Raw genomic sequence first — 14,982 nt, 5'->3', positions numbered from 1 at the left:
TATAGCATCTTGCTTGCTTGCCTTTTTAGAATAAGGCAATAGGAAGAATGATGGAGATTTCAAGGTAAATTGGAAAGTCAAGATGTTAGGTTGAAATTTTCTATAAAAACCTAAATAACTCAAAGACATAGTTTGCATAAATTCATATGAGGACATGAGTGAAAATCAGATTTACTTCTGTAAGTCACACTTTGATTTATAAGACAGTAGATGAAATGCATCCATGGACTGCTATTATGAAGAAGTAGAATTCCTCATGGGTATTTAGGAAGACTCAACATAATGTAGATGTCAGAGAAGACAAGGCCCCTTCCAGTATGTAATTTTGAAGCTGAGTCTAATAGCATATGTAGGTGGAGTCTTAGATAAAATACAGATGTTTATTAAAGAACCACACTTAAGTACAGTTTTTAGATGTCACAAAGATCTCATAGTATGTCTTTCAATAACACTGAAGGGGGTCCACTGTTATAAGACAGTTACAGTGGCACAAACTTGTTATCCAAAAGGTAAGGTGATCAGGAGTTCAAGGTTGTCCTCAGCTCTTAGGTGCAGAGAGATTTTGAAGCCAACCCTTTCTGAAAGATAGGTAGGTAGGTAGGTAGGTAGGTAGGTAGGTAGGTACGTAGGTAGGTAGGTAGGTAGGTAGATTGATAGATTGATTGATTGATTTATCATTGGGCATTTTAATGAATTGGAAATGAAATGTGGAACAAAATTCAAGAAGTTTTATCAGGTAGGAACTAATATTCATTTAATGGTAGTATTCTAAGTACTTACTTAGAGGAGTATAATGGAAATTTAAAAAGATGCTGAAGGCCAGTGAGATGGCACAGCAGGTAACTGTACTTAAGCCTGACAACCTGAATTTAAACTCTAAGACCCATGTGGTAAAATAGGCTCATGCAAGAGTATGTCACACATGTATAAACAAAATAAATAAAAATGTTCAGGGCAGTGTAGTTGCCAATGCTCAGATGTAGTTAGCCAACACAAACAGACTCTTGACTGCCCTTTGGGCTGGCAGCTCACAAATAACGACATGGAGACTTAATTATGAAAGCTTGGCATTAGCTTAGGCTTGTCCCACAGTTCTTATAACTTAAATTAACCCACTTATATTAATCTACATTTTTCCTTGAGGCTTTTTACCTTTCTTTCATTCTGTATGTCAGACTCCCTCCATGTCTCATTGATATCTGAAGCACACGTAGATTCATCTGCTACTTCCTTTCTCTCCGCACAGAAGTCCTGCCTATACTTCTTGCCTCACTGTTGGCCATTCAGCTCTCTAGTAAACCAGTCACAGTAATGTATCTTCACACAGTGTACAAATATCACACAGCAGAGTCCATATTTTTTTGAATGTATATATGTGCTTTTTTTGTTTTGTTTTGTTGTTCTTGGTTGGTTTAGTTTGTTATTTTTTGTCTTTTAGAGGTTTTTGCTTGTTTTGGGGAAGGCTGGGTTTTGTTTTGTTTGTTTGGCTATTTTTTTTATTTTGGGGAGAAAAAACATGCAGTTGCTTGGGTAAGAAGGTAGGGGTGTTCTGGAGGAGTTAGGAAAGAGGAAAATTATGATCAAAATATATTGTATGAAAATTTTAACTTTTTGAAAAAGAAGACACTGAAAACATTTTGCAGATTAACTTAATCCTCCTCAATGACCACTTCACATGGAAATTAGCCTTATTTTATGAATCAGAACACTAAGAAATGAAAAGAAGCAACTAGTTTGATGTTTTTATGGAGCTCAGACTGTGGCAGAATTATCCCATAAGTTACATTCTTAATTCCTATGCTTATAACCCTGAATTGTGAGCAAGACCCAGTTCTTACCCTCAAGGTGATTACAGTCCAGAGGACATAATTGATCTATGATCCTGCAGATATGGAAAGACTTATTTTGCAATCCCCTATATTACAAAGTTGGCCCCTCTAAATGTCCTTTGTGCCTCATTCTCCTCTCCTCTCCCATGCAGTACATTATTTCTACTTAGCATTCTCAGATGCCCACCTCTCCATCCTTGCTAGAAAGGCATTGTGAGCTCCCAGTACCTGTAAAGACACAGTTGCTTTTTAGCATCTTTATGTTTCTGTTTCATAAAATAACTTTCTTTGTATTGTGGATATATGAACTTACATCTGACTTAAAGCAAAAGTCTATTTCCGACTCAGATTAAAAGCCTCATTAAGTATAAATTGGCCATCAAATTTATCTTTCAAATGAGCTTACAATGGGAAAGAGATTTATATTTGCATTTCATAAAGAAGGAGGAGCTATCATGGGCCTCTGTTCTCAGGCTTAATGACGCCTCTGAATTTCATTTGCCTTAAATAAGCAGACTTTTAAACATCTCATTCCCCTTTAGTAAAGCCTTATTCTCACTCACTACAAGTAGCAGCAAAGTGCAACTCGAATGTAAGAATTCAGTGGGGCAATATTAACCCTTCTGTAAACATTTGGTCATGTTCACTTAGCAAAATCAAGAAGAAAGACATGTATTCTAGAAAAATCCACCGTACTGTTCTTCACATAGGAGCATAGTGCTTGGAACATTTTAATGGGTAACAGGGGTTTAGTATTTAGGTTACCCATTTTTTATCCATGAGCAAAGTATGGGCTAATCTGGGTACCTGAAAGTCCCCCAAACCTCATTTTGCCACTTACCTTACATTTTGTATCAGATAGTCTCCTAAGCAACATTTTGCAGTGTTTATCCTTCTCAATGTCTCCCATATACTATTTTTAATGCTAAAGAAGAGGGCCTAAACTAGAAAGCAGGTTTCAGACAATCCCTGTAAAAAGTCTCTGACATTGCTTATCACTAGCTACTTCCTTTCTTTCATTTCCTCTAGACTAAAGTAAGCAGACCCCGTGCTTGATAGCAGAATCATTTCTAATCTGGCTGTCCTTCATTTTCTCTGTATTCCATTGCAAGGCTTTTAACGCAGCTGCTTCCCCCTGCAAAAGAAAAAAAAAACATACATCAGTAACATCAGGCAGTATCTTTCTGAAGTGAGAATGAGAACTCACAGAGATGTGCTCAGATTCACTGACCTCCAGGAAAGAAAGGAAATGGAGTTTGTTTTGCAGAGTGTTGCAGGACAGTTGAGGTGAAGCTACATAAAGCCTATCTTGGACCATCTGGAGACTCTTCTAACTCGGGGCCTACGTTCCTTCCCACCTCACCAGAGGCTTGCTTGCTGTGTACGCATTCTGTCCCCATTTCCCAACAGACTCAATCAAGAGCTATACCATCAGCTGAAAAAACTACTCATATTTCCATTCCTGAGAATCTAGTTAGTTCTTTCATACTCTTTTATTTATTTGTCTGGTCAAACTAACATTCTTTATATTCTCTGGGTCTGGATTGTTTCAAGAAGTTGTTTTTAAATGCAAAGAGATTCTAATTTAATAGAGTTCAGGATCCCTCCTCAAAAATCACCTAGTTGTCAAAATAGGATCATGCTAAGTACAATGTGGTACTCCACATTCTACCCTGGGACAGAAAAGGGCCATCAGTAAGAAAGCCAGGAAAATCCAAAGACCCTAGTAAACAGTTGAGTATAGTATCAGTGAGTTTTGATGAAGGTGCCATGATATGTAAGCAGCCTACATAAAATGAAGCTAGATGAAGGTTGTAGAAACTGTGTTATCCTTGTAGCCTTTCCATAAATCTGAATTATTACAAAATGTTTTTAAGTTTTTGATAGTACTATAAGACCAAAGCTTTGTAGATTTGGAATATTTAGTAATAAATGTGCCAAAAATCAAACGTATACTAGATTTTCCTACATCACTCTTGCTATAAACCCCACACACACTCAGGACTCACATAAACCTAGATTTTTCTGGTGTTTGTTTCTGTCTGGAAAATTGTGAGCAGTTAGTTGATTCCTCTGAAGCTAGTTTTCTTGGGTGTCTAACTGGGATATTCATCACTGCCTTAAGAGAAGGCCTGGCACATGTAAACTGTTAGCATCTTGCTTATACATAGTAGCCGTCCAGAGTGCTACTTTGAGAAAAGTAGAATTTGGATTCCTGTTTTCACTTTATCCGTGTTATTACTCCTTAAAATTATTCTTTCTTTTCTTAGTGATATATGGGGTGATCTGGGTCTTGACTTTTCCTAAAAATAGGATGGAAAAAAAAAAAGCAAAATGAGTAAGGGAAAATGTAAAGTAAGGTGGTAGTCGGCCCTGCACTTAGCCTTCTTTCTTTGGCCTCTCCTCCCTGGTGTGTCTTCCCCAGGTAGGCCCAAGAACAGGACCTGCCTTCCCTGGGACTCTTCCTATTTCTGGATTGCCCACATACACTCTGAACTTGGCTTTTCCAAGCACATGGGTGTTTCCTCATTGTGATTTGCTGAGCTCCTCTCCTCTCAAGAGAATTTCTTCCATCAGAGTGCCAGAAAATGAACTGTGCTTTAATTGATTTGATTCAGTAATTACTGAACTCCTACTTTTCAGTAGATCCAATATAAACATAATCCCAGCTGTTAGAATTAACTAAATAACAACTATTATCTAATTTATAATTTAATTATATAAATAGAGCAATAAAGAGGTACAAATGTTGGAGAGAAATTGGGATACTATAGAATGCTCTTCTCCATGGCTTAGAAGTATAGCCCATGGGAGTCTACAGACCCAGAAGAATTTGTCCATGTTATAGCTCTTGCCAATATTACCTCCTTGCCCAAAACAAACTCTTCCTTGGTCATATGGTCCAAAATTTGTTTTGCTTCCTATCTTTAAAGCATTCAGGACCTTTAAGATATGAAGACAAAGTAAAAGGGAAACTGCTATGATAAGACACTTCTTACATCCTGTAAACAACTCTGAAGCTGGTAAAAATGGAAGTATAAAAGAACTTGCACAAAGACCCTCTTCTGTATGGTTGACTTGAGTCCGTTGTGTTTTGGTTTTGACAGTGTATGTATGTGGTCTGTTTTGTTTTGAAGATAGGCTTTTATATAACGTAGGCTGGCCTCAAGTTAAACTCACTGTGTAGTCCAGGCTGGCCTTAAGCTCCTGAACATCCTATCTCTGCCTCCCTGTGCTAGGAGACAGCATGTGCCACCATGCCTAGTCGGCCCATTGTCTTTTAAGTTATAGTGTGATAACTTACAAAATTGTCCATATTGACACCAGTGGAGTTCCAAAGAACTCACCAAAATAATGGTTTCCTCTTTATCCAGGCCACTCTTTGTATATCCTTTAATTATTGCATTTATCTTGTATTACATTTATTTTTTAAATTTGTCCCTCTCTAGATTATGAGTGCTAGGCCCAACCCAATGCCTGTTCACTTTGGGGAGCTTGAAAATAAGATAAAAATGACTTCATTGTAGAAGATAGCAATGACTTCCATACTAATTTTTAGTTATCTTTCACACAACAGCTTTCAAAGAAAGAGCAAGCATAATCAAGCCTTGACAGATATCTGCTATTATTCTTCTTTGCTGTCCCACCATTTCTCACCCTGCTCCCTTCACCCTTAGTCCCAATGGGTTAGAAATGACACAGTCCAGCACCCACTGAGGAAGCTTTCTAAAGGGTCCACGTTTTCATTAGCATCACAAAGTAGCTGTTCCCTGGTCTTGACAAAGCCTCTCCAACCTTCCTCAGTCTCGTCATGTTGCCTAAGCGTTCAAACTGTACTTTAAAATTCCAGTCTTTTGGGTACCACATTCCCACAAGTTTAGAATTTCAATCTTGTGATTTCCTTGCCCCTAGAACCTTAGTCCTTTTGGTGCTGGTGCCTACAGCTAGAAATCTGAGCATAGGCAGTTACTCAGATATTAGGAATGTGGGGAAGCCAGCAGAACTGGCTGAAAGTTTTAAGGGGAAAGAAAGAAAGGTGGGGGGATACCAGCTCATTCTGCTTACTCCTTTTTAAGCTAGCATTAACATGTGATGGTAGTAAAGGAGTGAAGAAGGATGCCCCTGAAGTGTGTGTAGAGCTTTGCATGCAGAGAAGAACAATCATAAGTTTCATTTCCAGGATCCCGTGTCTATAAATTGGACTACTGAGTTCCACATTTATACATGTCTCAGAACTATCTCTAAATGAGTCTTAGGGTGCCACAGATGCACAGAACAAACGCCTATGCTGTCCTGCTAATGAACGTGTGAACAGTTTCCCCATCTGCTGCTTCTCTAAAAGCTAGGAAGGCCTTCTTCAGTGATCACAAAGAACTTAATTACTGTGTACAGAGAAGTCAAGTACAAAGGCCAGCAGCCTTTGCAGGTCACCAGAGATTAACAGATGCCTCTCCTTTGATTGGGAGAGCTAATAACAGTTACTCTACTTAATAATTGGATGGGCTCCCAGGCCATGTATTTCAGATTGAGGCTGTCATTTTTTTTGTCTGCCCTTTAACTAAGCTAGGTTATTAGAATGAAGCTACTAATCCTATTAGTCAGTTGTCAGTCCATGGTGGGAGAGAGCAGGGGAAGGCAGAGCTATTAAGATGTTATGCCAGATATAGAAAGGAGAGCCGTGCATTCCACCCCTAGAGGTACTGTTTTCTTAATCAAATCATAATTATAAAACTCTTTTTAAAAAGCTCCTTATAAAATTATTTTCCAGCTTTACAGTCTAGATACAGAGTATTTGCAAAGGAGGTGAAGGGAGAAGATACACTTAGTTACCTTCTAGAATAAAGTGTTTTCAACTGAGGAGTAATCTTTACTTGCTAAGTCTGTTATATACATCCTATGCTTGACTCTGGTTGGGAACACAGAGACCATAGTGCTTATCATATAATATATAGACACAAATATCTTTGAGTAAAATACAAATGATAAGAGCCACAAAACCAGAATTAAATGTATAGAGGATTTTTACTTTAGTTGAAGGGATCAGAAAGTCTCACTGGAAAAAGTAATTTTTGATCTGGGTCTTAAAGGATTGAAAATGGCATGTAAACATTAAGGCTGAGGAGGCAGCAGTTCTGATGGACAAAATAATTGGGTTAAGTAATTTTAGTGTAGTTACTCTCCGTGTACCCTGAGAACAGGAACAGGTATAAGACAGTATTTGTGAGAGTACCCCATGACGAGAGCAGTAAGGTACCCAAATGTGAAGAGTGCAGCAAGTGCCAAGTGATATGCAAAAGAAGTTACTGTGACAAGACTTGGAAAGAGACAGAAGGAAGGCCATCTACTGCTGTCACATCTGTCTGGATTATTGTGTAAAAGGGATTTCATTTTTTCATTTATATATTTATTGTCACATGTTAGAAAAGTTTCTTTTTTATCCTCTTAATTTCAGCATTTGAAATGTTTCATCATTGAGCTACCTTGATTCCCTTTTTTAGTACCCATGAAGTAAAGAAGTAATATCAAGCCAGGTGTGGTGGCTCATGCCTTTAATTCCAGGCAGAGGCAGATGGGTTTGAAGCCAGCCTGGTCTATATAGCAAATCCCAGGCCAGCCAGCTCTGCATGCATTGTCAGACCTTGTCTCAAGAAGCCAAAACAGCAACAACAACAACAACAAAATAATCTCAGATATGATAGGATTATTCTGTCTGTCTTTAATGTTTAGAGATGGGAAAGAGCTGTTCATCTTGCTTTGTCAGGGAGTGGGTTCCATTGGGGGGTGGTCTTCCTTGTTATACTGACAGGCCTCTGTATTGAGTTAATCTGTCATATGTCATAGGATGTTTTTGTCTAAGATAAATCTTTAGTTGAGCTACTCATCCAACAGATACCTACCATTGCCCTTCTCTCCAGAACTAGGACTGAGAGATGAGTCAATAACTAGGGTGCAAGAGAGTGGATGAAATAGATAGGAATTGATGGCAGGACATGAAAGAGGCCAAGAGGATGCTGAGCAAAGTGTCCATCATCTGGCTGTGCTCAATGGAGGAGATAGAGATTGCTTACTGCATATCTAATTCAGAAGTGTACATCACCTTGATTCTTGGAGAAACTGAACTTCTTTAAATTTTACAGTTGATTTTGCCTTTTGCTTTATTTTCCTAAAATGATAAAATTTCTATTTTCAGTAGTATATTAGTAAGAAAAAATGGTTTTGAATGGCTTTCATCTTTCCTGAAATTGCTGATTTTTGTCCTGTTAAATGTCCATTAGAGTCAGTGGCTTAAGATCTTTAGGAGGTCACAGCCATGTTGGTTGGGTGTTGTTTTTTTTCCATAGTTGTATACATTAAACTGGTCTGCTTTTACTCAGTCTGCCACTTCTGCAGTGTTCATCCAGACTCCTCCTTCCTCCCTCAAGCAAAAGAATATGAGACTCTAAACTGAGTATAGGAGCAGTAGGCATGGACAGATGAGCAGCAGTCAAGAGGCGAAACAGAAGTCAGAGTATCAGAACCTGGAGGCCGAAGAGGTGTGGGAGTGGAGGAAAAGAAAGGACTTTACAGAGCAAATGTTTTCAGATGTGTTAAAAATTGGATCCTTGCCCTCAGTTCATTGCTGTGCTTTACAGGTGTATTTTACTTATTTATATAGTTGTATATTTTTAAATATTGTGTTTATAATTTGAGTATAATACAAAAGATTTTGTTTTTAGACAAGGTCTCTCTATGTAGTCCTGGCTGTCCTGGAACTTGCTATGTAGACCAGACTGGCCTCGAACTCACAGAGATCTATCATGGGATTAAAGATGTGTGTGCCAGCATGCCCAGCTGTGTGTACTTCTTGATGCAGAGTCCCTTCACCATCTTCATTTGATTTCACATGTCCCACGGTACCATAGGCCTAGAACTAGTAATTATCATAGAGAAATGCTAACTACGAAGTAGTATGCATACACAGCATATGGTTTTGTTTGTATGAAATTCTATAATAGGTAGATCTAATTTATGGTACTATTACATGAAAGAGAGTTTGCCTGCAAAAGAGAAATGAGGATACTTAATTGGGATATAGAAATCATTGTGTCTTGATAAGCATTTGTCAGGTTTAATTGAATACTACCTGTCCACTTATGATCTCACCTTTCACTGAGAGTTGAAAATATCAAGCCATAAATAGCCAACAAACATAAGATACTCACTTCCTGGTTACCAAGAAAAGATAAATACAAACCTCACAAAATGTCAGCACATACTGTTGAGAGGACTGAAGTTAGAGAGACTGATAGAACCAAACTTATGTAAGAATCTGAACTAACTGAAATGAGCAGTGTACCTAGGTGTGCACACAGACTGATTAAAACATTTTAGGATACTGTTTGCCTATAGCTAATGAAACTGATGCTGTGCACAGTCATCACCCAGAAGTTCCACTCCTCAGCATATACCTAATCCATCTTCTGTGCCAGATATGTAAAACAGTATTGTTGAAATGGAACCACATCAAAATACAAAGCTTCTGTGAAGTATAGCATGTAAATGGGGCAGCTTTGAGCCAGAACATGTTGCTATGCTATTTTTTTACATACATGGTACTTAAAACTAAATTAGTGTAACAGAGAATTGCTCTTTCCTTCCTCATTCCAGAAGAATACAAAGAGCTTAGAGAAGTTCCTTCACAGAAAAGTTATGTATAATTTAGAAATTATATAGAAATCGTCATAGATTGATTTCTGAAATGCCTGATTAATGCCCTCTCTAAAGCAGCTAAAGAGAAGAGAAGACTGTGTACGGCACAAGTATTAGGTTGTCTGGTGTTACTGAAGAACATTCCAGTGGAGCAAACCATCGTGGAAGTCAGCTGCAGGAGTTCTGATTGCAGAACAGCCATTCCCTTTGCTTTGCTTTGCCAGCTCCCTGCTGCTGTCCTGCCAGTCCCTTACTTCCTTCTGTCTGTCTCACATTGTAACTGGCCCGGAGAAGCCAGTCCTGCCCTTCTCCCCAAAACAGGATTGGTCACCTATTCTCATGCAACCTTTGCCTTTCCTTTGGGGTACCAACTGTAATGAAAGTCATTTCTGATGGTGTGATTAGTGTGTGTCCCATTCATCAAACTTTGAAACTTCATAACTCAGGGTGGCCATGTCTTATGTTCACCACTGTTTGCCTCATTTCTGTGCACTAAGAAATCATTCAACTGCACACTAAATATTTCATTTGCTTAGAAGTTTATGCCTAGGATACTGGGCTAACTTCTGTTTGTATTTCTGTCTAGAATGTGGCAGATCAGATTGCATTTCAAGTTGCTGGTGGATTAACAGCCCTTGAACACATCCTTCAAGTAGTGGCCCCAGCCTCAAACATGAACACGGTTTCACGAATTCCTCCTAAGTAAGTATGGTTTCTTAATCTGTCTTTCACATTTCATTTGTAAGTAATTTCTGCCCTGTGGATTCCATATGGAGGAACCACAAGAAAATTATATGTGTACTTAGGCTTGACTAACAAGAGCTTTCTTTACACATCACATTAAGGAGAAAAACAGGGGTGCTTGACTTCATTTACAGAATCCAAGTTGAGCCTAGGAAGCCTTATAAGGAAATCATTTTAGTGTGTGATCAACTCTATTCTTAAACAAAGAAGAACTGATGAAGTCCTGGAATAGGGGTAAGAAAGCTAACCTTCTGTGCTGTATGTGAAAGAGGTAGGTCCATAGCCTGGGCTTGAGCTTGCAAATCCACAGAAATCCCCAGACTCAGGAAGAGCATTCTGAGGCCAAGGCTGCCAGAGTCTGGAGTCTGAGCCAGATTGCTGGGAACTAAAGTGCACCTCAGTCACTAATGGTCGCTTTTCCTTTGTCATAAAGGTCTATGTAGCACTTGGATCTAATCTCTGCCTTCTTATTTAGTCAAGTCATATTAGTCTCTGTCCATTTGAGGTATTGTATCAGAAAATATTATTTCAGAAATTACTTTTCACAGTCATAACATATACAAATTCTAGGCAATTTGTGGAGATTCTTATTTGGAATTTAAATGAGTTTTTGATAAAATTTTATCTACACCTTTGAGAAAATGTTACTCTTAGCTAGTAAAATAAACAGAAAGTTCCATTTGTCCTTTGGATGCCAAGAGGGATTTAAAAAAACCACAAGAGTTTATATTTTTCCTGAGATACATTTTGGTAAGATTAAAAACAAAAACAGAAAACCGTTCACCACATTGGCTTCAGAGTCCCACAGGTCTAGGATGTGTTTATCCCAGCTAGTGCCTTGTTCACATTGTAGCTCTTTCCCTGTTTGGGTAGAATGTAAGAACTCTTTGCAAGCTGTGTAAAGTGTTTCATAGCTTTTAGGTGAAAGTATCTTAAGTAGTGGTCTTACCTCATTTAAATTACATGTTTGCATGAGATACTTGCAGATAATACAAACTTCTTGATACAATTAATGTGTGTTCCTTTGCTCTAGGGAAGGTGTAGCCTTTAAGTCATAGTATTTTCCTGTGAGATAGAAAGTGCCACATCAGACAGGTACAGCAGGCATAAAGGTTTCTCTGATCTTGAGGCATTTCTCATCAAAATGGACTTTACTTACATGGTATTACTGGGAATGACAGATGAGAGTCACTTATGTGATTGGCAAGAAAGGGAGGAGAAAAGGACTGAGACGTGGAAAAAGTACTTAAGATTAAAAAGTGAAATGGCATTTGTTCTGTGGTTCAGTGCTTTGATAATCATTAATAATTCATGTTGCCCATCTTGAATTTATCTTGAGATTTTTAATTTTGGTTTTTTTTTTTTATTAGTTTTCTGGTGAGCTTCAAGGCACATGACCCTGAGGTCTTAGACTAGCAACCTAAATTAAATGCCATTTCTCAAAAGCTGCTTTTGCCACAGGCAAAGAGCATGTTCTTATGCTTATTTGTGTTGCTCCTTAATAGAGCAGAAGAGAGTTTCCATAGTTCTTAAAAAAGAGTTATGTGAGAAGTAGTGTGTCCCATTGGAAAAGAGTACTGGAACCCTGAGAGTCTAGTCCAGTGCCCTCAGCTGGCAGCAACACTTGACCACAGTGCCAGGATGAGAACTTGTTTCATTGCCAATAGATCTGAGTTTGCAGCTTCATATTGCCCACAGATAGAAGTCAGCATCAGGAGCCATGGGCATCTAGTAGTGATTCTGGATTCACTTGTCTGAGCACAAACTCAAGATCATAACTCTGCAGTCTTCTCAGACACTTCCCAGAGCTAGAGTGTTAAAGCTGAGTGTACAGCTTCTTCAGGTACTGTAGCTTTCACTGGAGAGTCAGAGCATGCTGCTGGAAATGGGTCAGTGTGTAAACGTAAAAATACTTTCTCATTTTCTTCACAGCTACCCTTCTGCACACACTCCTACTGTGGCCCTGAACTGTCCGTAGTACCTTGGCACCCCACTTGCTCTCAGACTGCCCAGATTTCCCTTCCCACTCCAGATTAAGTCTTACTACTCATCTCCATGAACCTTCTGTCATCTCACCTCATTCTTTGCCATTTTTGGCTTCCTGTGATACTGTATGGCGTTGACCAGGAGAGCTGGCACTTTAGGCTACCCTACATTATTTAATTTTCCTGAGTGATAAGCAGCAGACTTAAACCATTGTCTGGAAATAGTCACCATTTTGAACTCTGGAATCCTATGACTGACTGACTGTAAGCCCGATGCATCCCTGTCCAGCAGCCTGAGTTCTATGTGCTTACATGAACCTCGCCCTGCTCCTTTTTTCTTACCACTCTGTACAGCTCAGTTATTTCACATAGTGACTCCATAGCCTTGCTTTGTCCATAGTCATTGCTAGGTAGCTTCCTAAGAATAGCATTTCCTTTTTTTAAAGAATGTGCTTTTTATCTATATGAATGTGTGTATGCATGTGTGTATGTACACATGTGTGCAAGTACCCACAAAAACAGGAAAAAGAATTGGATCTCCTGGAGCTGGGGTAACAGTTGATCGTGAGCTGCTCATTATGGGCACTGGAAATTAAACTTCTTTTCTCTGTAAAGCAGGGAGCTCTCTCAACTTCTGAACCATTCTTCAGCTCTCTCCCCTCAGTACCCTCTAAAGATTTCCTAAGGTGAAATTAAGAATATGAAACTAGGGATTTCATAATTTGGTTTTTCTTAGAAGCAGAATAATACTACATCATGTAAATGTGCCATATTTGCAGTACCCATTTGTGGTAGTTTGAATGTAATTGCCCCCATAAGCTCATAGTGAGTGGCACTATTAGGAGTTGTGGCTTTGTTGGAGTAGGGATGGCCTTGTTGGAGGAAGTGTGTCACTGTGGAAGTGGGCTTTAAGGTCTCATATATGCTCAAGCCTTGCCTAGCATCTCAGTTCACTTCCTATTGCCTACATCACAAGCTGTAGAACTCTCATCTCCTTCTCCAGCACCATGTTGGCCTGCATACCACCATGTCCTGCCATGATGATAATGGACTAAACCTCTAACTATAAGCTACCCAATTAAATGTTTTCCTTTACAAAAGTTGCTGTGGTCATGGTGTCTCTTTACAGAAATACAAACCCTAACTAAGACACTATTAATCAGTTGATGGATATCTAGGCTGTTTCCATTTCTTAGACCTTGAGAATAAAGCAGCAGTGAACATGGAAGAAGTAGCTCTGTGATATATAGAGTCCTTGGGGTATATACTCAAGAGTGGCATAGCTTCATCATGTGGTGGGTCTATTTTCAGCTTTGTGAGGAACTTCCACACTGGTTTCCAGAATTGTCATACTAGTTTACATTCCTACCAGCAGCATTTAAGTATTCCCATTTTTCCCAGGTCACACCAGCATATATTGTCAATTGTTCATTTGATCATGGCCATTCTGACTGGGGTAAGATGAAATCTCAAATTAGTTTTTTTATTAAGAAATTTTCTATTCATTTTACATACCAACCACGGATCTCCTCCCCTCCCTCCTCCCACTCCCCAGTCTTCCTGACCCCCATTCCCACCTCCTCCAAGGAAAAGCCTCCTGTGGGGAGTTAGTAGAGCCTGATGTAGTCAGTTGAGGCAGGTCTAAGCCCCTCACCCTGGACCAAGGCTGTGTAAGGTGTCCCACCATAGGCAATGTGCTCCAAAAAGCCCACTAATGCCCGAGGGATGGATTCTGATCCTACTGCCAGGGATCCCCTTAAGTAGATCAAGCTACATAACTGTCTTGCCTATGCAGAGGGTCTAGTCCAGTCTCATGGAGGCTCCACAGCTATTGGTCCAGAGTTCATGAGTTCCCACTAGTTTGGTTTGTTTGTCTCTGTATGTTTCCCCATCATGATCTTGGTGCCCCTTGCTCACAGAATCCCTCTTCTCTCTCTTCAACTGGACTCCTGGTGTTTGGCTGTGGATCTCTGCATCTGCTTCCATCAGTTACTGGAGAAAGGGTCTATGATGACAGGGTATTCACTTGTCTGATTACTGGGGTAAGCCAGATCAGGCACCCTCCCCACTATTGCTAGTAGTCTAACCTGAGGTCATCCTTGTGCATTCCTGGGAACTTCCCTAGCATCCAGTTTCTCCCTATCTCCATGATGTGTCGCTCTCTCATGGTATCTCTTTCATTGCTCTCCCACTCTGTCCCTGTTCCAGCTCGACCATCCTGTTCCCTTATGTTCTCATCCCCCTTCCCCTATCCTCCATTGGCCCCCCTCATCCCCAGTTTACTCATGGAGATTTTATCTGTTTCCCCTTCCAAGGGCAATCCATGAGTCCCTCTTTGAGTTTTCCATGTTAGCTTGCTTCTCTGGAACTGTGGATTGTAGTCTGGTTATCCTTTGCTTTACATCTAGTGTCCACTTATGAGTGAGTACATACCATGTTTGTCTTTCTGAGTCTGGGTTACTTCACTCAGGATGGTATTTTCTAGTTCCATTCATTTACCTGCAAATTTCATGATGTTATTTTTTTTACTGCTGAGTAAGTAGTACTCCGTTGTGTATATGTACCACATTTTCTTAATCCATTCTTCAGTTGAGGGACATCTAGGTTGTTTCCAGGTTCTGGCTATTACAAATAATGCTGCTGTGAACATAGTTGAGCATGTGTCCTTGTGGTATGATTGAGCATTCTTTGGGTATATGCCCAAGAGTGGTATAGCTGGGTCTTAAGGAAGATTG

The 14,982-nt window shown here is 39.5% G+C and overlaps 1 protein-coding gene across 4 annotated transcripts in view; it reads left to right on the top strand.

Annotated features, from left to right (window-relative positions):
* Positions 1 to 14,982, top strand: part of Scaper (S-phase cyclin A associated protein in the ER) — a 366,393-nt gene that overhangs the window by 241,598 nt on the left and 109,813 nt on the right. For all 4 annotated transcript variants that reach the window (XM_059267924.1, XM_059267922.1, XM_059267921.1 and 1 more), the window contains exon 24: positions 10,105 to 10,220. In XM_059267924.1, the coding sequence (XP_059123907.1) occupies positions 10,105 to 10,220 (116 nt within the window). The remainder of the gene's footprint in view (positions 1 to 10,104; positions 10,221 to 14,982) is intronic.

The sequence above is a fragment of the Peromyscus eremicus genome, chromosome 7, assembly GCF_949786415.1.
Source record: "Peromyscus eremicus chromosome 7, PerEre_H2_v1, whole genome shotgun sequence".
Taxonomy (NCBI): domain Eukaryota; kingdom Metazoa; phylum Chordata; class Mammalia; order Rodentia; family Cricetidae; genus Peromyscus; species Peromyscus eremicus.
The sequence above is the reverse complement of the archived record's forward strand: the minus strand, read 5'-3'. Positions and strand labels throughout refer to the sequence as shown.